At 42.2% G+C, this 27,500-nt stretch overlaps 2 protein-coding genes across 2 annotated transcripts in view; one reads left to right on the plus strand and one right to left on the minus strand.

Moving 5' to 3' along the window:
- The window catches only part of LOC134077631 (ras-related protein Rab-26-like), a 17,289-nt gene extending 4,753 nt beyond the window's left edge, over positions 1 to 12,536 (plus strand). The window contains exons 2-5 of the mRNA XM_062533333.1: positions 2,423 to 2,488; positions 11,413 to 11,469; positions 11,772 to 11,848; positions 12,429 to 12,536. Of these exons, the coding sequence (XP_062389317.1) occupies positions 2,423 to 2,488; positions 11,413 to 11,469; positions 11,772 to 11,848; positions 12,429 to 12,528 (300 nt within the window). The 3' untranslated portion in view covers positions 12,529 to 12,536. The remainder of the gene's footprint in view (positions 1 to 2,422; positions 2,489 to 11,412; positions 11,470 to 11,771; positions 11,849 to 12,428) is intronic.
- A 3,738-nt stretch (positions 12,537 to 16,274) lies between these two features.
- The window catches only part of LOC134077633 (uncharacterized), a 20,768-nt gene continuing 9,542 nt past the window's right edge, over positions 16,275 to 27,500 (minus strand). Inside the window, exons 10-17 of the mRNA XM_062533334.1 lie at positions 23,594 to 23,672; positions 21,939 to 22,213; positions 21,058 to 21,154; positions 19,807 to 20,196; positions 18,543 to 19,490; positions 17,921 to 18,301; positions 17,531 to 17,622; positions 16,275 to 16,334 (exon numbers count right to left, since the gene is read on the minus strand). Coding sequence (XP_062389318.1) covers positions 16,275 to 16,334; positions 17,531 to 17,622; positions 17,921 to 18,301; positions 18,543 to 19,490; positions 19,807 to 20,196; positions 21,058 to 21,154; positions 21,939 to 22,213; positions 23,594 to 23,672 — 2,322 coding nt within the window. The remainder of the gene's footprint in view (positions 16,335 to 17,530; positions 17,623 to 17,920; positions 18,302 to 18,542; positions 19,491 to 19,806; positions 20,197 to 21,057; positions 21,155 to 21,938; positions 22,214 to 23,593; positions 23,673 to 27,500) is intronic.

The following is a 27,500-nucleotide window of genomic DNA, read 5'->3' on the forward strand; positions in this document are numbered from 1 at the left end:
TGAAGAGACAGACAGAGAGAGTGAGAGAGAGAGAGAGAATGTGAAGAGACAGACAGAGAGAGAGATGAGAGAGAGATGAGAGAGAGAGAGAGAGAGAGAGAATGTGAAGAGACACAGACAGTAGGGGTGTCAACAATAATCGATTCGGCGATGCATCGCAATGCGGGGCATGCACGATTCAGCATCGATGCGGCAACCTGCCATAATCGATTATGTCACTATTTATTTTCTGGCCTCGACTACAATAAAGTTGACGTTTCAATTAATTCCGGGGACATTTCTAGAGCAATGTTGCAATGACATGCGCTGCCTGTACAGTGTTTCCCATACATAGACACATTTGTGGCAGTGCACCACAGATTCAACACGGTCGCCACATATGCGTTTTGTTTTTCATATTTTTTTTTAACGCAATTTAAAACACTCATCATATTCGTAAAGCTGCATTTACGTCCCCTGCTCTCCCTTGGTCTCTTACTCACACACACAGCCACAGCCCCTTCCCTACGTGCACACCGCGTCTGTCTCCATGAAAGATTTCCATTGTAGACTATGCGTGCAACTTTACCGAACAATAGAAGTAAAAGCCCCTCTCCGCACTTTTTTGGTAAACAAGCCTACTCATAGCGCTTTGATGAAGTCAGATCTTTCCATAACACTTGTTGTAACGCTAATAAGACTAGCCTAAGCTAGGCCTATGTAATGGCAACATTATTTTTTATTTAGGCCTATAGGTCATTAAGGAAACGTAACAAATGTGTTACCCCAAACATCAGCAACTTTCATTAATACGACCAATCACTTCTCGTGGCAGCTCCCTGTCCTCACGGCTGCACTTGTGCACTCGTGCTTTTTAGCGGCATGTTCATCAGGTCATGGAGCTGCCTGAGCCTCTACGTCAACAATGAATGAGAAATGATGATCAATTCCCGCAAGTAGGCTATGCTACACACATTTCCCCCCTAAACATACAGGCAATGAGAAGCCTTGAATTAATCGTTTTTATTGTATCAGACAATAACTAGCCTATAGGGGCAATTTTTCAGGACAATTAGGGCAGGATTCGGAATTCCGGACAACTGCTTGTATTTCGTGACTGTCAAGACTTATTTGGTCACCTTAAACTGAACAGTCCAACCAGTAGACTATGATAAGCAACTATGCTACTTTGTTTACAATATTATTTTGAGGCTTTAACCATACAGCTGAATTAAAGAGGTGGAGTTGTAATATGAATAGTAGGCCTAGGCTATAATATGCATAACGTGACTCATGAATATCAGAAAGTCAATATTTTCTCTTTTTATATCAGGATATAGCCTAATATAATACTCCAAGGTTTGACATTTTATTTCATACAATTTTTAGGTTCCCCCCCACATAACAGCCAATACAATCTTTTGTTCAATATCTGACTGCTTGTATTGCCTCATGTCTGATGACAAATTTGCCTTGTTGTGTGCAGTAGAATTTTGATGCATCGTAATGCATCGCAATGCATCGTAGAATCGAATTGAATCAAATCGTTACCTGGTGAATCGTAATCGAATCGAATCGTGAGGGCAGTGCCAATGCACACCCCTAACAGACAGAGAGAGAGAGAGAGAGAGAGAGAGAGAGAGAGAGAATGTGAAGAGACACAGACAGAGAGAGAGGCCTGCAGTTTATGATTTGGAGAGCCTGAGGTGGAGGCAGTCTTTGCATGTATGTATGGATGTCTGTGTGTGTGTGTGTGTGTGTGTGTGTGTGTGTGTGTGTGTGCGCGCGCGTGCGTGCGTGCGTGCGTGCGTGCGTGCGTGTGCGCGTGGGTCACACTGCAACACCATAGTCATTTGTGGAATAAAACTGGACGAGTCCCAATGCTTCTGGTCAGTATCTGTGTCTTCAAGAAACTAGCATGGTATCTAACGTTAATGTTAGGTTATCGAACGTTACTTTTAGGTTATCGAACGTTGCTTTTAGGTTAGCCCACGTTCTTGTGCCAATCAGAGATGCCCATAACTGCTTTATGGTATAAAATGCCGCCGCTGTTTTATTGTATTGCTGTTTCGCGTGTTCAAATCCGGGCGTGTGCAGGGCTGGACCGCGGTGGTTCAACACAACGCAGCTTACACACACATACTGCAAATCCAACTGGAAGTCCAGTGGAGTGGACATGAGAGTGGCATGGACACACTGGGCTGGTTGTGCAGTCTGCAGTGTGTCCATGCCACCCTCATGTCCCCTCCACTCTAGCTAGTGAGCATACTTCGTCTAGTGTGCATACTCTTTCTAGTGAGCATACTCTAGCTAGTGAGCATACTTCATCTAGTGAGCATGCTCTGTCTAGTGCATTTTGGAAGCTGCTTGTTTTCTTTTTTGTTCATTCTTAATCTATTTGTTTTTTCTCCCCCCCCCCCCCCCCCCCCCCTCTCTCTCTCAGGCGTGGTTAACTGAGGTTCATGAGTTTGCCCAGAAGGATGTGGTGCTCATGCTCCTGGGGAACAAGGTGAAAATACACACACACACACACACACACACACACACACACACACACACACTAGGGATCGACCGATATGTTTTTTTCAGGGCCGATACCGATACCGATAATTATGAAATTGGGAAGCCGATAACCGATATGTGCAACCGATAAATGTAAAAATTATGCCATTTTTAGGAAAGGAATATTTGAGTTGAATGCAAAACCCTCTAAATCCATTTTCAGAAATAGCGAAAATCAGTTGTTTTTATAATAACTTCCAGCAGCCTGATGCCTATCAAACTGCAATTTTTAATGTCTTCTATCAATTAAAAACAAATCAAAAGTTGGACTGGTAATAAAGTTTACCAAAATTAGATAGGCCAGAGTTCCGGTTTGGCTAATGGCGGAGTAAGCAGCAGATCGGAAGAGCTCTGCCCTAATTCGACATTTATTCCACATATTCGGTTCAAAACCACTATTAGTCTTTGGTGACCCGCCTGTATATGTCTTGGACATACTAAGTGCTACAATTAGGCTAAAATGAGCAGTAAGGACAAACTTAAAAGCAAAAAAACCGACAAGAGCAGTGGCAAAGAGCTAGCCTCCGATCAGGCTAGCCACGATGACGGAGAAAGCAGCCCGGTTTCGCTGACTGAAATACAGAAATTACTCTCTGGCATGGAAGAGCGAATTATTGCCAATTTAACGTCGCAGATTTCTTCTAATCATGCCACAATCGCCAAACATGACCAGACGATTCAGGAAATCGAAACGGCGATGAATGACTTTGACGGGAGAATGGTTACAATGGAGTCAGCCCTTAGCAGCTTAACCAAAGAAAACGAGCAGCTTAAATCTAAGGCTGGCTTTACACGACAACGCTCCCGGGTGAAACCGACAAAATATTTTATCAGATGTGCCTTTCGTTTAGACGGCGACAGCGTTTTTGGGGCTTAAAAACGCAAAAAAATGAACCCACCCTCCAGAGTGGAAATCTTAAAAACGCTCCACCGTCGCGTTCCCGTCTAAAGGGTTGACAACGCAAAAGTGTGCTCTGAGCTGCTCACGCTGGCTATCCTCGCATACGCGTTGACGTCATATACATGTGCAGTACAGCCAAAAAATAACAAACATGTCGATTATTTCCATCAGTCAGACATTCAAGTGGCCTTAGCTGCTTTGATAGCTATTCAGGAGTCCTTTCAGCACATAAGCAGAGTAATTACTGATATATCAGAACAGAGAAGGCGAATTAATTACTTGTGATCCAACGTCGTTTGCAACAATAGCTCGACCTCCTCGTCTGTCCAGACAAAGTTGTCTGTCTTGCCTCGGTTCTTAGCCATGATTTGGTTTTTGACGGTGGGCTATTTTCTTTTAGTCTTATGGCTATTTCGCGCTACTACGGAGAAAGTAGAAGGAAGTTTCAACGCATGCGCACGCTCTTGGAGTTGTTGTTTGGCAGTGCTCCACAGTATCACCTAGCCACCTGGCATGCATACTACATCAAATTTCACACACTTTTGCGTCACCGTGTGCATGCAGATTTCCACCCAAAGACGCTCGTCTAAACGCGAAATAAAAAGTGGGAACGCAACGCCACTTTTGCGGATTGTGTTCAGATCGTTGTCGTGTAAAGCTAGCCTAAGGTTGATGACCTTGAGAACAGATCCAGAAGATGCAACATACGAATAACCGGCATACCAGAGGAAGAAGAAGGCAAACAACCAACCTCATTCATAGAATCCTTCCTGCAGGATGTTTTTGGAGCTGAGGCTTTCTCCCGCACTGTGACCGTTGATAGAGCGCATAGGCTAGCCGTCCAGAAGAGGCAAACCAGTGGTGCTACACCGCCGCCACGTCCGTTCATAGCGTGCATTCACCACTTTCAGATGAAGCAACGAATAATGCAGCTAGCGCGTGAGAGAGGTTCCCTGGACTACAAGGGGTCGGAGATCCACATCTATGCCGACTACAGCGCCGAGGTGGCCAGAAGAAGAGCCATGTTTACCCCCATCAAAGCCCAGCTCAAAAAGGATGGATTGCGTTTCAGCCTGCTGTTCCCTGCGAAGCTCCGAGTGATCGTCCATGGTAACAAGCACGAATTCAACACACCGTCCGAAGCTTCAGCCTTTTTGGAAAGCAGACGTCTGCAGCAAAGTGATTCAAATGAGACTTCTCCTTCCTAGGCTATTAGCCTATTATAGCCTACAAGCACAGTACCTCTTGGGTGAGTTTGTATGTGTAAAGCCTGGCAAGTTATAGCTAGGCCTACATGTCTGGATAATAAGATTTTTTTTTTTTTCTTTATGTATCAATATTGGCTCCAGTCTTAGGCTACTTTATTCAGAAATTCATTTGCCATGTATAGCTAATACGCTATTATTTGAGTTTGAATAGGCTACTGGTGGGAGTGTTCTTCCTGGCTTTTGAATTTGTATTACATTTATTTACATTAACAACAGGGCGAGGGCAGCAAATAGCCCCAGTAGCAAGTTATGATAGTATATTGCCACGCTCTGAAGCCATTTTGTTATAGGTTGTGCACTTAGCTCACCAAACCATTTTACAGATGGAAATATTTTGTCAACAAACGTGCCACACTTGCAACATATATATTGCATTTTATGTTGTTGAAATCTGACAATCCTAAATTACACATATACCTTTATTTTCACATTGCCTCTATCTTCGTTCAGAGTTCAAGTAAGCTATAAGCTCAATGCTGCTGATCATGTCATGCAGATGACATGTTATGTTCTTAAAAAAATAATAATAATAATAAAAAAAATACTGCATTGCTGTTCTGAGACTTAAAGGGTTTGGTCTACCACTGTACACTGTAGACTAAAGATTGAACATATATTTTTATTTTTATTTTATTATTTCATGGTTTAGTTTTTTATATAAAAAGACAGAGTTCAAAGTGCGGAGTAAAAGTAAGCACAAACATACAATGGTAAAAGGGATTGCTCTAGTCCCACAGGAATACATGTGTATTTTTTGTTTTGTTTTTGTTTTTTTCCCCTATTTTGTTTTCCTTTTCTATGTGTGCCCCCCTAGTCTTCCACCTCCACCCCATCTCTGCTCTCTACCTATTATACTCCCATTGTAGATCGTCATGACAAGTAGATTTAGTGCGTTGACAGACTATCCTACCAAGTTTATATCATGGAATGTGAAAGGGATAAACAATATAATTAAAAGAAGAAGAGTTATGTCACATCTTGAACAGTTGAAGGTAGACATTGCGTTTTTGCAAGAAACCCATCTTTGTAATGACAGTGTCAAAGGCCTCAAACATCATTGGGTTGGTCAAGTGTTCCATTCCAAATTTAATGCAAAAGCAAGAGGTACAGCTATCCTAATAAACAAGAATATCTCTTTCCAATCCAAAGAGATAATTAGTGATCCTAATGGACGATACATTATTGTAGTTGGACAACTCTATGCCAATCCTGTGATTTTAGTCAATGTATATGCTCCTAACTCTGATGACAGTACCTTCTTTCAAAAATTGTTCTCCACCATTCCTCATTTAGACAACAGTTTTCTCTTGATAGGTGGAGATTTCAACCTAGTACTAGATGTGACTTTGGATAGGTCCTCTAACAAATCCCAAAACCCTTCTAGGTCATCTGGAGTTGTTAAGGACTTCATGACTCAGTGTGGCCTCACAGATGTCTGGAGATTTCAGTTTCCGCATGCCAAAGCCTACTCCTTTTTCTCTAATGTACACCATACCTATACCCGCATCGACTATTTCCTGGTCGATAATAGACTGTTGCCTAAGGTTAAGACCATTTCATATAGCAGTATTATAATCTCTGATCACAGTGCCATTTTACTAGATCTTAATATTCCAAACCGGCCACCCCCTAATAGAACATGGAGACTCAACCCTCTCCTCTTAGCAGATGACCAATTTGTAGAACTCATTTCCAACCAAATTCAATTCTTCCTAGAGACAAATATCACCCCTGACATCTCATACGCAACCATTTGGGAAACTTTGAAAGTATATATACGTGGGCAAATTATAGCATACTCTTCCCAAATGAAAAAAGAAAAGAAATCCAAATTATCTGATATTTCCCAACAAATACTTGATATTGACACAAAATATGCTCAGTCCCCAAATCCAGAACTTTACAAGGATCGTTTAAGGCTACAATCTGAATTTAACCTTTTGTCCACTGATGAGGCTACACGTCTTCTTATGAAATCAAGACATAATGTCTATGAATTTGGGGACAAAGCGAGTAGACTGCTGGCACGGCAAGCGAGGCAAGCTGCGGCTTCTCGCTCTATTACTAAGATTCAGTCGCATAGAGGACAAATTTTGACGGACCATGACGACATAAACAAGGCTTTTTTGGATTTTTATTCTGACCTATACACGTCTGAATGTAGTACAGACAGTAACGAGGCTTTCTTTAAAAACCTTAACATAACCCCTGTATCAGAGGAGCATAATAACACCCTAAATGCTGACATTTCAACCTCTGAGATAATTGCAGCCATAAAATGTATGCAAAGTGGTAAGTCTCCTGGACCTGATGGTTTCATAACTGTATTTTATAAGAAGTTTTCCTCACAATTGGCCCCAATTCTCCAAGCAATGTTCAATGAGGCACGCACATCTGGTATTTTGCCTATGACACTGAGACAGGCCTCAATCTCATTGATAGCAAAAAAGGATAAAGATCCACTACTTTGTTCATCCTACCGTCCTATCTCTTTGTTAAATGTAGATTTCAAAGTATTATCCAAGGTTTTGGCAAAACGTCTGGAAAGTGTGGTCCCAGAAATAGTCTCACCTAACCAGACAGGGTTTGTCAAGGGAAGACACTCCTACTCAAATTTGAGAAAACTGTTCAATATTATCCACTCAACCAGGTTGGAGTGCCCAGAAGTAGTAATATCTCTAGACGCTGAGAAGGCCTTTGACCGGGTTGAGTGGAAATATTTATTTTTCACACTCAAGAAGTTTGGTTTTGAAGAAAGTTTTGTTTCCTGGATTGAATTACTTTACTCCTCCCCTCTGGCGGCTGTAGTCTCAAACAACAGTAGGTCTAAATATTTCTCCCTGGGAAGAGGGACGAGACAGGGGTGCCCTCTTTCCCCCCTTTTGTTTGCGTTGGCCATAGAGCCCTTGGCAAGCGCCCTTCGACTCTGTGAAGGCTTTAAGGGAGTATTAAGAGAGGGACAGGAGTTAAAGGTCTCTCTTTATGCAGATGATCTGCTTCTATATATGTCTGACCCAGCTGTATCACTTCCCCATGTTTTAGATATTCTGAAACGATTTGGAGGAGTCTCTGGTTATAAGCTAAACTTACAAAAAAGTGAGCTTTTACCGATAAATTCAAAAGCAGCGGCACTCCCCTCTGACCTGTTCCCCTTTAAAAGGGTCCAGGATGGCTTTAAATACTTGGGCATTGAAGTCACTCTCAATCTTTCAACTACCTTCAAAAGGAATTTCATTGTTTTGTTAAATAAGTGTAAGCAAGACATGTCCCGTTGGGCCTCTTTGCCACTGTCTTTACCTGGACGAATCAGCCTGATTAAAATGATAGTACTACCAAAGTTTTTATATCTATTCCAAAATATACCAATTTTAATTAAAAAATCTTTCTTTAAAAAATTAGACCAAAATATTACGCCTTTTATATGGGGAAATAAATCATGTCGGATTAGCAAGGCCCAACTTCAGAGACCTAAAAGCTCTGGTGGAATGGCTTTGCCTAACTTTCTTTTCTATTACTGGTCATGCAACATCCAGAAAATAATTCACTGGGTGGAAGACATACCTAATGAGGAAAAACCTGATTGGGTACAGTTAGAGATCTCATCAAGCCCAAACAATCTGGCCTCAATAGTGTGTGCAGGTTTGCCACTACTTAGCAGTAAACATAGTCCAAATGTTATAGTTAATAACTCCATAAGAATATGGGCTCAGTTTAGAAGACATTTTGGGCTTCAAACTGCATCCACCCTTTCCCCTGTCCAGTCAAATCATATGTTCACTCCCTCCTGCACTGATACAGCATTTGCTGCATGGTCTAGCAAAGGGATTAGAACAATTCAAAACCTGTTTATTGAAGATGTGTTTGCCTCTTTCCTTCAACTTTCACAAACCTATGCCTTACCTAAGACTCATTTCTTTCGTTATTTACAGATCAGGAGCTTTGTACAAAAAAACTTTGGCTCATTTCCAGATAAGCCCACAGACACAAACTACGATTGTATCCTTGAGCTCAATTCAGACTGTAAAGGACTAATATCCCAGGTCTATAATTATATAGGTAAAATTGACCCATGTACTACTGCACATTTGAAACAAGCATGGGACACAGATTTAGGGATAGTCTTGACAGAGGACCAATGGGAATTTATCTTAGACTTGGTGCATACATCATCCACATCTGCTCTGCATGGCTTGATACAGATGAAAGTGGTACACAGAGCTCATTTATCCAATGCTAGATTGGCAAGGATTTATCCAAGTATTGAACCGTTATGTCCACGATGCAGGGGCCAACCAGCTGACTTAATACACATGTTTTGGATTTGCCCGAACCTCTCATCCTTTTGGGTGAATATCTTTAATGCTTTTAGTGAAATGTTTGGAACACGATTTGACCCTAACCCTGTTTGCGCCCTTTTTGGTTTGACTCCTGAGCATTCCCGTGATAATCTACCAAATAAAGCTTATGTAGTCATTGCCTTTACCACACTCCTTGCGAGGCGCCTGATTCTTCAAAATTGGAAGCAACACACACCACCTTCATTTTCCAAATGGATCAAGGATGTTCTATATTTCTTACAATTAGAGAAAATCAAGTACACACTTAAGGGGTCTGCACAAACCTTTAATAAGGTCTGGAAGCCCTTTTTTGACTTCTATGACTCATTACAAGAACCCCTTGATGTAGATTAAGTCACATCCCCTCAGCAGAGAGCACCCCCCCCCCTTTCCCCCAGAACAAGTTTTGTTGTTTGCTTTGTTTTGTGTTTTATTTACTTATTTTTGCTGGGTTTTTGTTAGCTTGTTGGTTTGTAACTTCAATGTCTTTTTTTGTTGTTGTTGTTGTTGTTATTATTTCCTGTTGTAGTCCTGTGTAGGTCAATGGAGTCGGGTGGGAGGGCCCTGGGCCCTGGGGTTTAAAACTTGTTTCTGTATGATGACATTTATGATTTTGTACCAATGGGATATAATCCTGAATGTTAATATGTCCTGTATTATTGTGGGATAAAAACACTTTGAAAATCAATAAATAAATTGTTAAAAAAAAAAAAAAAAACCTAGTGCATAACTTATCTGTATCTGCTTTGAAAATACATGACAGTAGGCTACAAAAAAAAAAAAAAAAAAAAAAATTAGATAGGCCAGCATATTTAGTATTGCATATGGACTTTTGGATGGGAATTACATCTGAATTCTTTCTATATTCAATTGGTTATAGACTATACACATAATTTGCATAAGTCCTTAGCGTAAATGTTACAACTTGTAGAATGCAGAGGTGGCTAGGCTACTGGTTATTAGTTTGCATTTATTTTCATTGGCCTCCTGGACTGCGTGTGTGTGTGTAGGCTACCGTGTGTGAGCGCGCATGAAGAGGGGGGAGAGGGAGAAAAAGAGAACTTAGTTGGGATGACACTGGCGTGTTTAAGTTCAAATAGCACTTCAAATAGGCTAATAAAGTTATGTGTATATTATGTACAAAAGCAATGTGCTTTTAGGACCTGAGTCCGAGTCACGTTATGACTTTCTGACAAGTTATCACCTTCGGGGATTTATCATGAAAGGCTTTACCACTGCCACATTTATTTCGCTAGTGAGTTTTAAATTCTCAATAAAGCCTGTTGTGTTGGCTTACGCTAAACGGATCATTAGCCTGCACAACACTAACGTTACGTTTTATTTCGGCTTCCCTCGACTCTCTCTATGGCTGCTATAACTCTTCGTATAGCCTACTACACATTAACAAGCGTAACGTCGCCAAATGGGGTTTTAGAAGCCTACGTTAGCCTCCGTTACGTTTAGCAAATGGTGAGACTGTTTGCTTTATGCACAGCATTACAGTTTGATTGGGACTGATAAGATGCTATTTCTGTTGCTGCCTTTTGCAACTTTCGTGTAGAAGTTTGTTACTTCTTGCAGACTGCAGTGCCAGCGACATAGGCTGCTTTCTACGAATGAGTTCGTTCCCGTTGTTCAGTTTCTCCCTATGGTTTCTCCGCCTCAAAACAGACTTTCACATAGTTTAGCCTCCGGTGTTGATTGGCTGATACGTTGTGCTTAGCAAATCAGATGGTGTGGTGGGCGGGACATTGCTGTAGAGCTCAGAGTGATGAGTGCAGGCAGTGGAGGCCGCGTTAGGGACAGAACGGCTGCAAAATATATGTTATCGGCTTATCAGTGAAAAATATGGCCGATACCGATAACTATAAAAATGCAGAATATCGGCCAAAAATATCGGCCTGGCCGATTATCGGTCGACCCCTAACACACACACACACAAACGCACATGCACGCACGCACACACACACCTACGCACACACACACACACACACACACACACACACACACACACACACAAACGCACATGCACGCACGCACACACATACACGCACGGACACACGCACACACACACACACAAACACACACCTACGCACACACACACACACACACATACTCCTACGCACACACACCGCACACACACACACACACACGCAGCACACACACACACACACCTACACACACACACACACACACACACCTACACACACACACACACACACACACACACACACACACACCCTTACGCACACACACACACACACACACACAGCACACAACACACACACGCACACACGCACACACACACACAAACATATCTGTCTTTTCCTTTTTCTATCTCAAATGTGTGTGTGTGTTCTGCTAGGCTGATGCCACACATGACAGAGTGGTCAAGAGAGAGGATGGAGAAAAGCTGGCCAAGGTAAGTGTGAGTGTGAGTGTTAATATACACATGCGTGTGTGTGTTTATATATGGATATGTTTCTCTCTCTCTCTATGTGTGTGTGTGTGTGTGTGTGTGTGTGTGTGTGTGTGTGTGTGTGCGCGTATTATATGCTATTCTGATCCTCCCTTTTCTCTTCTTGTCTCTGGGCACACACACACACACACACACACACACACACACACACACACACACACACACACACACACACACACACACACACACAGGCGCACACACACACACACACACACACACACACACACACGTTTCTGTTCCTCTAGGAGTGTGGAGTGCCCTTTATGGAGACCAGTGCCAAATCTGGCCTGAATGTGGAGCTGGCATTCACAGCAGTGGCAAAGTAAGACACACACACACCCACACACACGCACATACACACACACACACACACACACACACACACACACACACACACACACACGCACACACGCACACACACACACATGTGCACACACACACACATATACTGTATATACTGTATACACACACACCTATCACGTGTATCCCAGCCCCCTAAGCTCGACTCAATACAGGAACAAAGTTTGCTTCATGAGCATATCAAGCGTCCTCTAAATGAGTTAATGGTGTGACTTGAGAGCACCATGGGGGTGATGTGTATTCCTTTGCATTGGTGATTTTATATAACATGCAGATTACCAGAGCAATCATGTAAGATTAGATTGTGCTCCAAAAGAGTTTTTAAAAATTATATCTCTCTCCACTCCCTATGCCTATCTCCCTCCCTCCCACTCCCCCCCCTCTCTCTCTGTCTATGTCTCTCTCTCTCTCTCTCTCTCTCTCCCTCTATCCATCACTCCCTCTCTCTCTCTCTTTGTCTGTCCCTGTCTCTCTTTCCCCTCCTCCATCTCTCCATCTCTCTCTCTCTCTCTCTCTCTCTCTCTCCTCCTCCTCTCTGTCAGAGAGCTGAAGCATCGTCTGATGAAAGAGCCGAGTGAGAAGTTCCAGCTGCAGGAGTACGTCAACAAGGAGATGAAGGGGGCTGGATGCTGCAGGACCTAGATCTCCCCCAGCACTGTGTGTGTGTGTGTGTGTGTGTGTGTGTGTGTGTGTGTGTGTGTGTGTGTGTGTGTGTGTGTGTGTGTGTGTGTGTGTTATCTTCCTGTGTGTGTGTGTGTGTGTGTGTGTGTGTGCGTCTCATACGTGTCTATGTGCGTGTGCTTGGGGTGTGTTATCTTCCTGTGTGTGTGTGTGTGTGTGTGTGTATTTATATACTGTATGTTGTTATATAGTCTGAGTGCATATCTGAGCCAGATTCTGTCTGCTATGCTCATACTGTGTTCATGTGAAATCCTTAAAAGCTGTTTCTAACTTTCATTTCAGCCCCCAACCCACCTTTGGTTTCAGCTCTGAATGTATGCCCAAAACTTCCACAGTCTCTTTCACAATCACTCTCCCTCTCTCTCTCTCCCTCTCCCTCTCCCTCTCTCTCTCTCTCTCTCTCTCTCTCTCTGACACACACAGAGACACTACACACACACACACACACACACACACACACAGAAGGGGGATCATTTTGTGCAATACCTTATGAATGTACAGTTTCATAGTATGAGTCCAGAGTGTAAAGTGAGCGTTTCATGTCTAATGTAAAGTAGCTGTTTTGTTGATGTCCCAACTCTATAGTTGGGTTCTGCAATGTAGAACAGTAGACACCTAAGAAAACGTAGAATGTAGAACATGTTGAGTCCCCGTCTACCAGCCGCTGATGTCATAAATGGCAATATGGATGTGATGTCATCCCAGTGTTTTGCGGTCATGTTATGTCATGTGTTGTACAGGTATTTTATCAACAGCATTTCAACACGATGTACATTACTGCCTTTCTGCACCTCAATTGATGCAGTATTGATCTTTTTAACATGTCAAATGTAACACAGACAGAAACGATGAAATACAATTTTAATCAAGTTGATATTTGATATTTAAGCAAATTCATTGTAGAAAATGTTAATCAATTTTTCAATATTTTAAGAATGAATAAGACAGTGTTGTGCCAACTACATGTGGTGTGTTCTTCTCTCAGTAGGTTTCTAACTCTAATCCAAGTCGTTAAGACTTATAAGACCCTCACCTCTATCAGAGGGTATTTCCATATGAAGGGATCTCTGACGTACGTGTCGATTTCTTGCTTATCTCTTTGGCTTCAGTGAATCTGTTTATGCACATGCTTCTGTTGAAAATCTTTACAGTTGTTTGTGTTTATTTCTGTCGCAGCTGGAATTATGTCACAATAAAGACAACGGTAAAGCTTTTATGCTGCACTCTGCTTCCCTCTTTTGGTCATACATTTGTACTGCAGGTTGCCACACACTTTGAGTGCCTATGTTTACCGTATCATATGTATCACGAGAATACATAAACAGACAGCTTAAAGGAAAACCTGAGTGATCTAACTAAAACAATTTTGACACATCAATGAATAAAAACACATTTATGGAAAGTGAAAAAAGTTATTACTCAACTGGAACTACAACTACAGTGATCTGTATTATGGTGCTATGGCTCTTTCTCTCTCTCTCTCCCTCTGTCTCTCTGTTGCTTTCTGTCTTTCTTTCTCTATCAGCTGTTAGGGTAATGGTAAACCCTTCACAGAATACCGGTGAGTCTCTTTTGAGAATCATGGAGAAGTTTGCTGTCCTGCCCAGACAGGGAGATTACTGTAAAGGCTCAGGTGAGCATGGCCAGTTTGAGTTGATTAGAGCCCATCTCAGGTCGACAGTTCTTTATGATATGATGACATATGTCACTGCATGTGTATTAAATCTAGATTATATGAAGGTTTCAGTTTGTTAAATAAATGAATAAAACATAGACTTTTTCTAAACACACCTATATATCTTTTAATATGTTAGTTTATAAGATAACAAGTTCAATCGTTGAACTGTAGTAAGGCTCCCTGCGATTGGGATCTTCTTTTTCCCCGTTGTCTGACCACACCCCACTGATCCATGAATAACGGTATTCTTTATAGATCAGTGCCACACCCTCACTCAGAGATGTTTAATGATCTACTTCCTGTCCCTCCTATCAAGCTCCTCCCTTCCATGACCAAACAAAGACAGTCATTTGGAAGACAACTAATACTGTAGTTTGAAATGTACGTAGTCTTAAATGTACACAGTCTTAAATGTATACAGTGTTAATTACACAATGTTAAATGTGTACATAGTGTTAAATATACAGTGTTGATTATACAGTGTTAACCATACATAGTGTTAATTCTACAGTGTTAAATGTACATAGTGTTAATTCTACAGTGTTCATTCTACAGTGTTAAATGTACAAAGTGTTGATTATACAGTGTTATGTATACATATTGTTAAATGTACATATAGTGTTAAATGTACACAGTGTTAATATCTGTAAGATCAAGGCAGGGGATTTCCCACAGTGGACTATCAACAGCTGAGCCTTAACTTTACACAACATGACATGGAATACAACAACAACAACAACAACAACAACAACAACAACATAAATGAACCAAAGCATCAAACACAACATCACCAACAGTGTAGGCTTAGTGTGCAACCACTAGGCTTCACAAGCCAGTGTTCATGCAGTGTTGTTGAGGGCTCTGAGCCACACTGATAGCACCTGGAGAAAAGAAAACAGGAAGAAACTCCTAGCATCAAACTAGCCAGTGCAGTGTGCTTATGCCCTGTTGATGTGGGCTCTAAGATCGGAGATGAGAAGAGGAAGATGTGCATGATGATGATTCCACTGTCATTATAGCTCCCCCTGCTGGCTATGAGTGAGACTTGTCAGATCCTCTTAACACAATGTTTGTTCATAGATCTGGTATTGTTTAAGTGCGGAGGTCGGTTTGTAATTATGGAATATCTGTTAATCAAACTGTGTGTGTGTTGAGTGGTACAAACGTTTCATGACGATTATTCCTGCACTCAGATCTGTGCTGGTTACACGTAGTTGATAAATGAGGGCTATGATGGTTCTCCTCTATCGCTATGTTGTAGGAGCACATTATCCTGAACAGAGGAAGCACAGTATCCTGGAGAATCTAGGAAGGGAAGGAGAATACTGTATGTCAGAGAATCCAGACGAGGATACATAGTGTGCTCCAAAAGCAGTTTTATTATTTTTTTTTGTAGGGATACATAGATACATAGCAAAAGGTTGATACATATTAAATTGGGTATTAGCTGGTAAACATTAAATGATTAAATATTCTCAATGCATTTGATTTCACAATTGACCAACACCTCAGAGGCCCTTTCACCAAAAAGCAGGATTATATGTTTCCAAACTAGTAACAGTCTTACTCTGGCTCTACATGGAAGACAAAAAGATGCAAATAGGTTTTATTCCAACTCCTACTAAATCATTTATGTGCTATTCTATAATAAAAGCAAGACAAATGGTTAACTTATACACTAAATGCCTACTGTTTTATCGTCAATATCTAAGTCCCTTACCCACATCAATAATAAATTCAGGTGGCAGAAAACGGATATGGTGATTGGTGAAGTGCATTGTTTCAATGAACATAGAATCAAATTATTCTATTCACTTACTGCATATGAAAGTAAGTGAATAGAAAGATGTGCATTTACATTCCCTACATTCTGAGAGTAAGCTTCCTTTAATTTAAGTGTGTGAATAAGAAATGAACAATGGTTATCATGGGCAGTGAAATGAAACAGGCATTGTGATGGCCCTCTCTCAGGGGTCCTTCCTCCTTCCTCTGGAGCAGGAGATGAATCGTCTCTTCTGTTGGGTCAGAGTCACACCATCTTGACCTTGGTGTCATTCGGGTAGCCCATCTGAATCAGCTTCTCCCTGATCTGCAATCAGCATTGTTCGTCATGTCACAAGGTTATAGATAAAAGAGAAGCTTTTGAACATTTTATACACTTTTTATACACTTTACTGGCTCATTCAGTTTACATGTACAGTATATAACCCCAATCAGTAATAGTTGGGACGTTGTGTAAAATGCAAATAAAAACAGAATGTGATAATCTGCAAATATGCAACGGCAAAAATAACATTTCGCTCTCAAATGTCTAGCAACTGCTCTCCTTAGTTCCTAAACATTAACTGAGGACCTTTATATTTCAGGAAAACAAGGCCATATTGGACTCTGCACATGTTATAACAGTATGGCCATATTGAACTCTGCACATCTTATATTGATCTCTGCACATATTATAACAGTATGGCCATAGTGAACTCTGCTCATGTTATAACAGTAAGGCCATAGTGAACTCTACACATGTTATAACAGTATGGCCATAGTGAACTCTGCTCATGTTATAACAGTAAGGCCATAGTGAACTCTGCTCATGTTATAACAGCATGGCCATAGTGAACTCTACTCATGTTATAACAGTAAGGCCATAGTGAACTCTGCACATGTTATAACAGTATGGCCATAGTGAACTCTGCACATATTATAACAGTATGGCCATATTGGACTCTGCTCATGTTATAACAGTATGGCCATAGTGAACTCTGCTCATGTTATAACAGCATGGCCATAGTGAACTCTACTCATGTTATAACAGTATGGCCATAGTGAACTCTGCTCATGTTATAACAGTATGGCCATAGTGATCTCTGCTCATGTTATAACAGTATGGCCATAGTGAACTCTGCTCATGTTATAATAACATCGCCATAGTGATCTCTGCTCATGTTATAACAGTGGGCCATATTGATCTCTGCTCATGTTATAACAGTACTGTAAGGCCATAGTGTACTCTGCTCATGTTATAACAGTACTGTAAGGCCCTATTGGACTCTGCTCATGTTATAACAGTACTGTAAGGCCCTATTGGACGCTGCTCATGTTATAACAGCATGGCCATAGTGAACTCTGCTCATGTTATAACAGTACTGTAAGGCCCTATTGGACTCTGCTCATGTTATAACAGTACTGTAAGGCCATAGTGTACTCTGCTCATGTTATAACAGTACTGTAAGGCCCTATTGGACTCTGCTCATGTTATAACAGTAGGCATAGGGGCCAGTTGGGCACCTGTAAGGTGAGCTGCTCCATCTCAGCGGGGGAGGGCTCTCTCAGGAACACCATCTTCAGCTTCAACCGCTGTTGGAAATATGTCTCGGCCTCTATGGAGATTACCAGGTGGCACACACACACACACGCACACACACACACACACACAAAACAAAACATTTAACTCATTTTTACAATTCAGCTGGTAAAGTAAATTGACCTGAAGGTCTCATAAATATTTTGAAAAAGATGGATATGAAACCATGACAGAACATGAACATGTTTTTTTTTTTTTTTTAAGTTGGCAGCTCTGTTAAAATATATCCAGCACCAGCATTTTAGATACAAGATATGAGGATATCCACCCTCAATCTATCCCACACTACAGTAAACACCAGAAGAGCACTTCACCTGCACAGTATGCCGCAGGAGAGACAGAAGGTTTCACGAGTTTGTAAACAGTGTAGCCTCCTGGACATGCCTTCACCTGGATGGGTGGTGGTTTGTAATGGCAGCAGTCGCCACCCGATGACCCACACACCTGCCTGGTGACGATGCCATCCTCTGGGCGAGGGTGAGCCCCGTTCAGCCAGAGGGCTACGTAGGTGCCACATCTCATCATAGGGACGCAGGTCTCGGGCATGCCAACGCTCACCCCCTGGTAGAACATTCGGTACCAGCCTTGCCATTGGACACTACTGTCGCACCTGAGCTGTGATTGGTCCAGGTTGGTGGTGGCCCTCCAGGGGTCATTCAGCTCAGTGTAGCTGTCACATGGTTCACTCTCTTGGACTGAAAAATACATTTAAAATATATGTATGAAAATATGACAGACAATTGATTTATATACAGCATCATGATTCAAAGAACTGGCTAGAGACCGAAGCCCAGGGATGGTTGATTATAAAATCACCTACTTGAAGTCGTTGGAGCTTGAGTTGAGGTCGTTGGAGCTTGAGTCAGTGGAGAGACGTCTGTGTGGCATATGGAGATATGCTTTAGATATGAGATATGAGGATATCCACCCCCACACTATATATGAGGATATCCACCCCCACACTATATATGAGGATATCCACCCCCACACTATATATGAGGATATCCACCCCCACACTATATATGAGGATATCCACCCCCACACTATATATGAGGATATCCACCCCCACACTATGTATGAGGATATCCACCCCCACACTATATATGAGGATATCCACCCCCACACTATGTATGAGGATATCCACCCCCACACTATGTATGAGGATATCCACCCCCACACTATGTATGAGGATATCCACCCCCACACTATATATGAGGATATCCACCCCCACACTATATATGAGGATATCCACCCCCACACTATGTATGAGGATATCCACCCCCACACTATGTATGAGGATATCCACCCCCACACTATATATGAGGATATCCACCCCCACACTATGTATGAGGATATCCACCCCCACACTATATATGAGGATATCCACCCCCACAATATATATGAGGATATCCACCCCCACACTATATATGAGGATATCCACCCCCACACTATGTATGAGGATATCCACCCCCACACTATAGTAAACCCAGTAGAGCGCTTTACCTGCACAGTACGCCGCATTACAGATATTGGGAGCCACGAGTTTGTAAACAGTGTAGCCTCCTGGACACGCCTTCACCTGGATGGATGGTGGTTTGAAATTGCAGCAGTCGTCATCCCAGTGGCCACACACCTGCCTGGTGACGATGCCATCCTCTGGGCGAGGGTGAGAGCCGTTCAGCCACATGGGTGCAGCGGTGCCACAGCGATACGGAGGGACGCAGGTCTCGGGCATGTCAACACTCACCCCCTGGTAGAACATTCGGTACCAGCCTTGCCACTGCACATTCTGGTCGCACCTGATTGGTGATCGGTCCAGGTTGGTGGTGGCCCTCCAGGTGTCATTCAGCTCAGTGTAGTTGTCACACGGGTCACTCTCTTGGACTGAAAAATGCATTTAAAATATATGTATGAGAATATGACAGATAATTGATGCTATATTTCGCTTCATGATCCAATGAACTGGCTAGAAACTGAAGCCCAGGAATTATTGTTTTAAAAATCACCTACTTAAGTTTCTTGGAGCTCGAGTTGGTACAGGAAAGTCTGTGTGGCATATGTAGGTTGTTTTAGATTTGAGATAATGAAATCTTCTCATAGATTATGGATTATATCAGAACAATGTCAAAGTCAATTTATTTGTATATCACATTTAAAAAACAACAACAGTTGACCAAAGTGCTGAGCAAGAGCACTTTACCTGCGCAGTAGGCCAAAGAACAGTTCTGAGGATCCACGAGTTTGTAAACGGTGTAGTTTCCTGGACACGCCTTCACCTGGATGGGTGGAGGTTTGTAATCACAGCAGTCGTCATCCCAGTGCCCACACACCTGCCTGGTGACGATGCCATCCTCTGGGCGAGGGTGAGAGCCGTTCAGCCAGAGGGGTGCGTGGGTGCCACAGCGCTCCTTGGGCACACACGTGTTTGGCATCCGCCCACTCACCCCCTGGTAGACCATTCGGTACCAGCCTTGCCACTGGACACTACTGTCGCACCTGAGCTGTGATTGGTCCAGGTTGGTGGTGGCCCTCCAGGGGTCATTCAGCTCAGTGTAGCTGTCACACGGGTCACTCTCTTGGACTGCCGTGGCTGGAGGGGTGTGCAGAACTGTTAGATAGATTTTATTCAATACTATGGTAACATTTTATGGTAAGGGTATTTGAATTATGTTATGCATACCTTATCATGCTTATAACAAGGCTGTTTGCCAAAACGAGAAAAGAAGCTTAACAATTTTAGAAATGACTTGACTACCGTTTTTTGGCTTTCACTAACAACATAAATAGTTTGCCACACAGATAGAACTTGACCGTTGCAGTTGTTGCGTGGCAACGTCTTACTAGCTAAGTTTCACTATCAATGAAATTCCATTACAATAAGCAAACGGATTCGTTGCGGATTGATATGAAAGTTGTGAATCAAAAGCACAAAACCTGTTGCCATTGACAGCAGTCATTACATAGTTTGTAGCGATCATTATATAGATTTAACAGACCTCCAAATGTTGGGTAGGCCCATTCATGTGAATGGAACTTTCTGCAGCGCTCTTATTTATAATGAATCATCAGGAAGTTCACAGTCTCTCATCCATGACTTCATGCATGAACAACACATCAACTAAAGCATTAGGTATGGTGGGTACACATCATTATGATTAATGTTTTCTGAAGTATTATCATCATATTTTCATGAATTTAAGGTTAATCAGATTCACTCTGGACTTTCTCCACCCTGGTACGAATGCATCACTGTATGATTAGAAGTGGATGGACCATGCTGTATATTTTAATGTGTGCTATTTACACCCTGGTGTGTGAACTAGCTAATTGTTGCTATCAAAACCTCTGTTTGAGAACTGCTTTCTTCTTCAAATTGTTACAACTTCTCTGCAGAGACGTTGGTACACATGGACACGATGAGCAGGTTGGCGCCGTGCATGCCAGCCTCCACCATCGGCCTCCGCCTCTGCCATCTGCCTCAGCCTCTGCCGTGCATGCCAGCCTCCGCCATTGGCCTCCGCCTCCACCTCTGCCATCTGCCTCAGCCTCTGCCGTGCATGGCAGCCTCCGCCATCGGTGTGTGAATGGGTGAATGTGAGGCATGATATGTAAAGCGCTTTGGGTGCTCGCAGAAGCCGATAAAAGCACTATATAAATGCAGTCCATTTACCATTTACTTATTTCTACCTAAAAGCTTTACACAGGAATCGAACCCTGGACTGCCACAATCATTACGCTGATCAGAAACACCTCAGATGTGACCTCTGTTTGTCTTGCAGAGGAACTGAACTCTTTCTATGCCAGGTTTGAGACACCCACCAGGTCAGAGGTACTGTTAGAGCAAGACTGCTGCCCTTTTCAGGTATCTGTGACAGATGTGTATAAATCTTTCAGAAGAGTGAATGCACATAAAGCTCCAGGACCAGACAACATCCCAGGGTGTGTTCTTAAGGCCTGCGCTTCTGAACTGGCAGAGATATTCAGTTTGCCTATAGGTCTAACAGGTCTACAGATGATGCTGTAGCTTTGGCCTTGAATACTGCTCTGTCTCACTTGGATCAGAACAACACGTATGTACGGATGCTCTTTATCGACTTCAGCTCCGCCTTCAACACCATAATACCATCTAGGCTCATCATGAAACTGCAAGACCTGAACATCAGTCCCTCCATGTGCAGCTGGATACTAAATTTCCTAACAGGCAGGCCACAGGCAGTACGGCTAGGTAACATCACCTCCTCCAGTCTAACACTCAGCACTGGTGCTCCACAGGGTTGTGTGTTAAGCCCTCTGTTGTATTCACTGTACACATATGACTGTGCAGCCACTGACAGCTCCAACACCATCATTAAGTTTGCTGATGACACCACCATAATCGGCTGCATCAAGAATGGTGATGAGTGTGCCTACAGAGCAGAGGTGGCAGCAATGACATCTTGGTGTCAGGATAACAGTCTGCTGCTCAATGTAGCAAAGACCAAGGAGCTGATAGTGGATTACAGGCGGCTGCAGGGAGAAGAACACGCACCCATTCACATCGGGAGTGCAGCAGTGGAGAGAGTCAAAAGCTTCAGATTCCTGGGCATTAACATCAGTGAGGATCTGAGCTGGACACACCATATAGGTGTGATCACAAAGACAGCGGCTCTTCTTTCTGCGACGTCTGCAGAAATTTGGCATGGACCACAAGATACTGACCAACTTTTACCGCTGTACAATAGAGAGCATTCTGACTGGTGGCATAACAACATGGTATGGTAACAGCACTGCCCAGGATCGAAAAGCGCTACAAAGAGTCATCAGATCAGCACAGCGTATTACAAGGACTGAGTTACCATCCATCCAGGACATCTACAGTCAGCGATGCCGAAGAAAGGCCAAGCGTATCGTTTCTGACTCCAGTCATCCCAGCCACCATCTCTTCACCCTCCTGCCTTCAGGCCGACGATACAAGAGCCTAAGGACCCGTACCAGCAGATACAAGGACAGTTTCTACCCTCAAGCCATCAGGATGCTGAACCGTCCTGGGAAACCCCCTTAAGATGGCACTTTTCTTCTTTTTTTTTTCTGTTCTTTCTAATTTATTTCTGGACACTTGAGCACAATGAATCTCATTACTTATAAATTATTTTTTATGAGTATATGACAATAAACTTGAATTGAATTGAATTGAACAAGAAACACCTCCAGAGCATTGTGCACACATGTTCTAAAACCATTGGCCACTCTCTTCAGTCTCTGACATCACTGCATGACAAGGCAACACTAAGAAAAGCCAGCTGCATCTTAGAAGATTACCCATGTCTTACACAGAGGTCTAGAAGACTCTACCCATGTCTTATACAGAGGTCTTGAATGGCTGCACTCTGGCAGGCATCTGTGCTGTCCTCTTGCCACTAAAAGGAGGAATGCTACCTTTACTTTTGAGGCTGTTTGCCTTTTGAAATTAAATATGCTCCCAGCCCCATCCTCCTCCCTCACGGGACTTTGTCCGCCATGTTTTTTGGGCACGCACAACACATTTGCTGTCACTCATCATAAAGGGTGTGAATAGCCCAGTTGTGTGGCTGAGGCTAACTGTACCAGGAGTGCTAATAGTCACTCCAAAAATGAAATGATCATGATCATGCTTAATAAATCATGATTCATGATGATGTCCCACCGTACCTAAAGCATGAACTCATGTCAATTTCTGATGATTCATGAGATATCCTTGATAATTCCTATTATACAGTGTCACCAATACTTTGAAAGACAACATACTTTGCACATCCAATAGTCTACCAGGGGGAACTGTTGTATTAATCAGTGGCACTCGTGGATGTGATGTTGGATTATAACAGGTTACAACCGTGGTACTGTAGCTACCTGGCAAACTCTCACATCATATTGCATAATTGTATTATATTACTGTACATACAGTATCATATTAATTCAATCATATCATATACTATACTGTAATTGTTTAAGTAGTGGCAGATTGTTACCCATCAGCAGCAGGAGTAGAGCCTCCATGCTGAGAGACGTCTCCTTTAGACGCATCAAAGCCACCTCGCTGTGCTGTCCCTGAAAATCAACAGCAACAGAGGGAGAGAAAACAAAAGTTACAAATGTTGCCTTTGAGAAGCTTAATTGCATTCACTGCATTTATCTCCAAGAATCCTAGGACTTGTGATGCTTTGACTGACACAGAGGTACTAATCAATGAATCTATCATTTTGTTATTTCCTAGAAATGAGTAATTTAGAAACAAACGTTACCTTGAAGTGACGAGATGCAAGGCTAGGAGAATCTAGACAAGGAAAAACATTGTGTCTGCCACATTTCATAGACAAAACTCAAAGTGTCATCACCAAACCATTTTGCCAGGGCCTCAACCCCAAATGTTTTAAATGTAGCTCCAAATATAATTTTGAATGAAATGAAAGTAGACTGCCTATTGTTTTGTGACACAGTTAAACATTGATCTCTAAGCATCTTTATGTAACTTCATTAGCATGTTAGGGCATCTACAGCTTAGTTAGGGAATCCGACTTGTAACCGAATGTAACCAAACCTAGTGTGTGTGCTCCCAGTGAGAAATTACAGCATGCACAGTTTTCATGCGCACGGAAGATAGAGCACACATGGCCTCTGGTGGTATCTTGCTAACTCACTGAAGAAAGACTTATGGTTATGGATATAAGGAACATTGTGAGCAAGAAAGGATTGAGGCAATGAGGAAAAGGGCTAGCAGTGGAGGATTCTGTTGCTGTATCAGAGGATGAGAAGGACCTGAACGTGCCACGGACATGACTGAAGGACCTGAACGTGCCCGGACATGACTGAAGGACCTGAACGTGCCACGGACATGACTGAAGGACCTGAATGTGCCACGGACATGACTGCCTTGTCTAGGCTCACAGGTTGGTCATGAAGGAGTGTGATCGTGGATGACACTGTCCCCAAAGTCACCATCAGGACATACCCAAACCAAAAGACATGGGTAAACCACTCCATCCGCAATGCCCTGAATAAACTCACTATTGCACACAACTCAGGTCTTATATCTGGGAACATGGATGGGTATAAAACTGCATACAATCTATGGAGGATAGTGAACGAACATAAATGATAGTATGTAGCAAATATCCAATCTGTTTGAACAACAGTCTGATGGCAGCTGCATATGGCCAGGGCTAAGGGCGATGTTGGACTACAAATGCCAGACTATTATTTTTCACCATTGTGTGTGCGGATGCCTTGCTGGCAGACGAGTTGAATGTATTCTACACTTGCTTTGATACAAACACAGCTGATAACATCCAGGTGCGTGTGTGTGCCCAGACCTGGGCAGTATTTCAATTATATGTATTTTATAAAGAGGCTGAGCTGTACCATTTGTCATACTACTTGCATTGATATAATGAGAGCAGGCTATACCCAGGCTCAGTGCAGAGCAGGCTGATAACAGACCTGAATTTGTAGACTAAATGACGAGAGGAGCATAACTCCACCACGTCCTTGTCTCCTCCACTACTTTTACAATTTCCTTATAGCTCTCTTATACAAATATGAAATGCAAACAATGACATGCCCAGCCGTGGAACTGTCTCTTGCTCGCTCTTTCGTTTCCACTTAAAAGCCTTGGTTCCAAATGATGTGGTATGGTAGGCTAAGGTCATGTTCAATTAAGATCTGCTCAAAGTTTCAGTGCACAATCAGAATTGTGATTTCATATTTCTTAGTCAACTTTGCAAAAATAAATTCGGGGCTACACTCAAAACATTCGGGAGTGAAGCCCCGACAAAATCGGCTGATGGCTGACGGCTGACGGCTGATGGCTGACGGCTGGCCCCTGGCTGGCCCCGAATTAGATCATTCACAAAGCAGTCAAAATGAAAACACTACAGCGCAGACATTACTCACAACATCTAAAACAGTGTGTCCAGAGCAGTCATGACTTACAACATCTTAAAACGGAAAACAGTGTGTTTAGAGCAGCTCAAAGCTCCAGGAAAAATGTGGATAGCATAGCAAATGCATTTGCATTTCAGAAATCAGAGCAAAACAAAGCAACACGATTTCATAACTCATTGGATACAGTATTTGGTGTCTTAGTCTCATTGAGGAGGATGTTGCACTGGCTGGCACCAGTGTGTTAGTCATAGCCCCACAGCATCACATACAGTACCCTTCACCATTGGCATGGGGTACTTTTCATAAGATCGTCAAAGCAAATCAAACTAATAGTTATTAGGCAAACTGCAATAACACCATGCCAGTCTCTAGGTATGATGAAGGATAGGTGATGATGTGGGGCTATTTTAATTACAAAGGCCAAGGAAACTTTATCAGGATGCAAAGTATCCTGGATCCATGAAAACTCTTTTTTGTCAAGTTTAGCATGGGTGCCCAAACTTTTGCATACGACTGTAAATGTCTTGAATCTATCAGGCAGGATCTCCTGGGTCAAGCCATGTTGAGACCTGGGCCAGTGATGGGACCAAAGACTTTATTCTCCTCAGGGTTCTCACTCTAAACCGTACAGTATGTAAAATTCTGTGACATAAAGTATACATTTCCCACTATAAAATGAATGGTGCAATATACCATTTTAGAACAGCTGCATAGCATTAAAGAATCTTTTTGTCGAGCAGGAGATTAATGAATGAGTATTGAAAAAAGCAGAGTTGGACTAACCACCACCACTCAAAGAAGTACGGTAGTGATTGGACAAGCTAATAAGCAGATAAACACCTATTCTGCATGGACATATTTAGTATTAATGTCATTTGGTGGTGCATGGACATATTTAGTATTAATGTAATTTGGTGGTGCATTTGGACATACTGTATGTCGATTATACAGTATAACCCATGGCCTCTCGGGGCTTATTGCTTAATTAATGTAATTTGGTGGTGCATTCAACTGTCTGCTACAACAACATTCCCTGATATTCCAAGACTTTGCCTCAAAAATGATGTAATTGACTTTCCATGTCTGGAACAGGAATTCCATGACATGTGGGAGCTTGGACTTATTTATTATACAAACACTGTAAAATTAAATATAGGAATCTTTTTACTACTCTGAGTCTTTATGGGAGACATTGCTATACCCATCAAATGTTAGGCTTTAGAAATGAATAAATGCCCATATTTACAGTAAACAATAATTAAGAGGTTCTAAACAACTGGAAATGGGGAACTTGGAGAAAGACCCATATTCATCTTATGTATGATATGTTTTCAAATATTGTGTTTTTAATCACAATATTTGAAAAATGATCACTATAACTGATTTTATCACGATAATTTGGTAAAACAACAGTATGTAATTGTGACAACCCCTACCATTAATTAGTTAACAGAGTCTTACCTGTGAAACAGCGAGTTATGTCTCTGTTGAAACAGCGAGTTGTGTCTCTGTTGTCACCCCTCCGATTACTTGTCTCTGGGAGAATGATACTGCTCTCCATATCAATGATTTATTTATGCAAACTCTGACCACACACACACATACACACACACACACACACACACATACACACACACACACACACACACACACACACACACACACACACACACACTGACATCACTTTTTTGTACAGAAATATAACTGATAATATCCTCCTATTACAACAATAGAGCTTTTGTTTAAACATTTGCTCGTGTGATGTACAGTACAGAATAGTATTTCATGACCAAAGGAGGCTCTACTTCAACAGAGTCAGCAGGAGCTCAAAACAGCAACCTGGCCTGTTATCAACAGCAGCTTTGGGTCCAAGCACCAAGATGCCACCTTAGTCTTAAATGCAGAATGCTTATCGTTTTGTGAAAAAGGGCAGTTTATTAGTCCCTGAGATTGTAATCTCAAAGCCTGAAGGTTTGCAGATCTCTGCTCGTGTGG

The sequence above is a fragment of the Sardina pilchardus genome, chromosome 3 (genome assembly GCF_963854185.1).
Source record: "Sardina pilchardus chromosome 3, fSarPil1.1, whole genome shotgun sequence".
NCBI lineage: Eukaryota > Metazoa > Chordata > Actinopteri > Clupeiformes > Clupeidae > Sardina > Sardina pilchardus.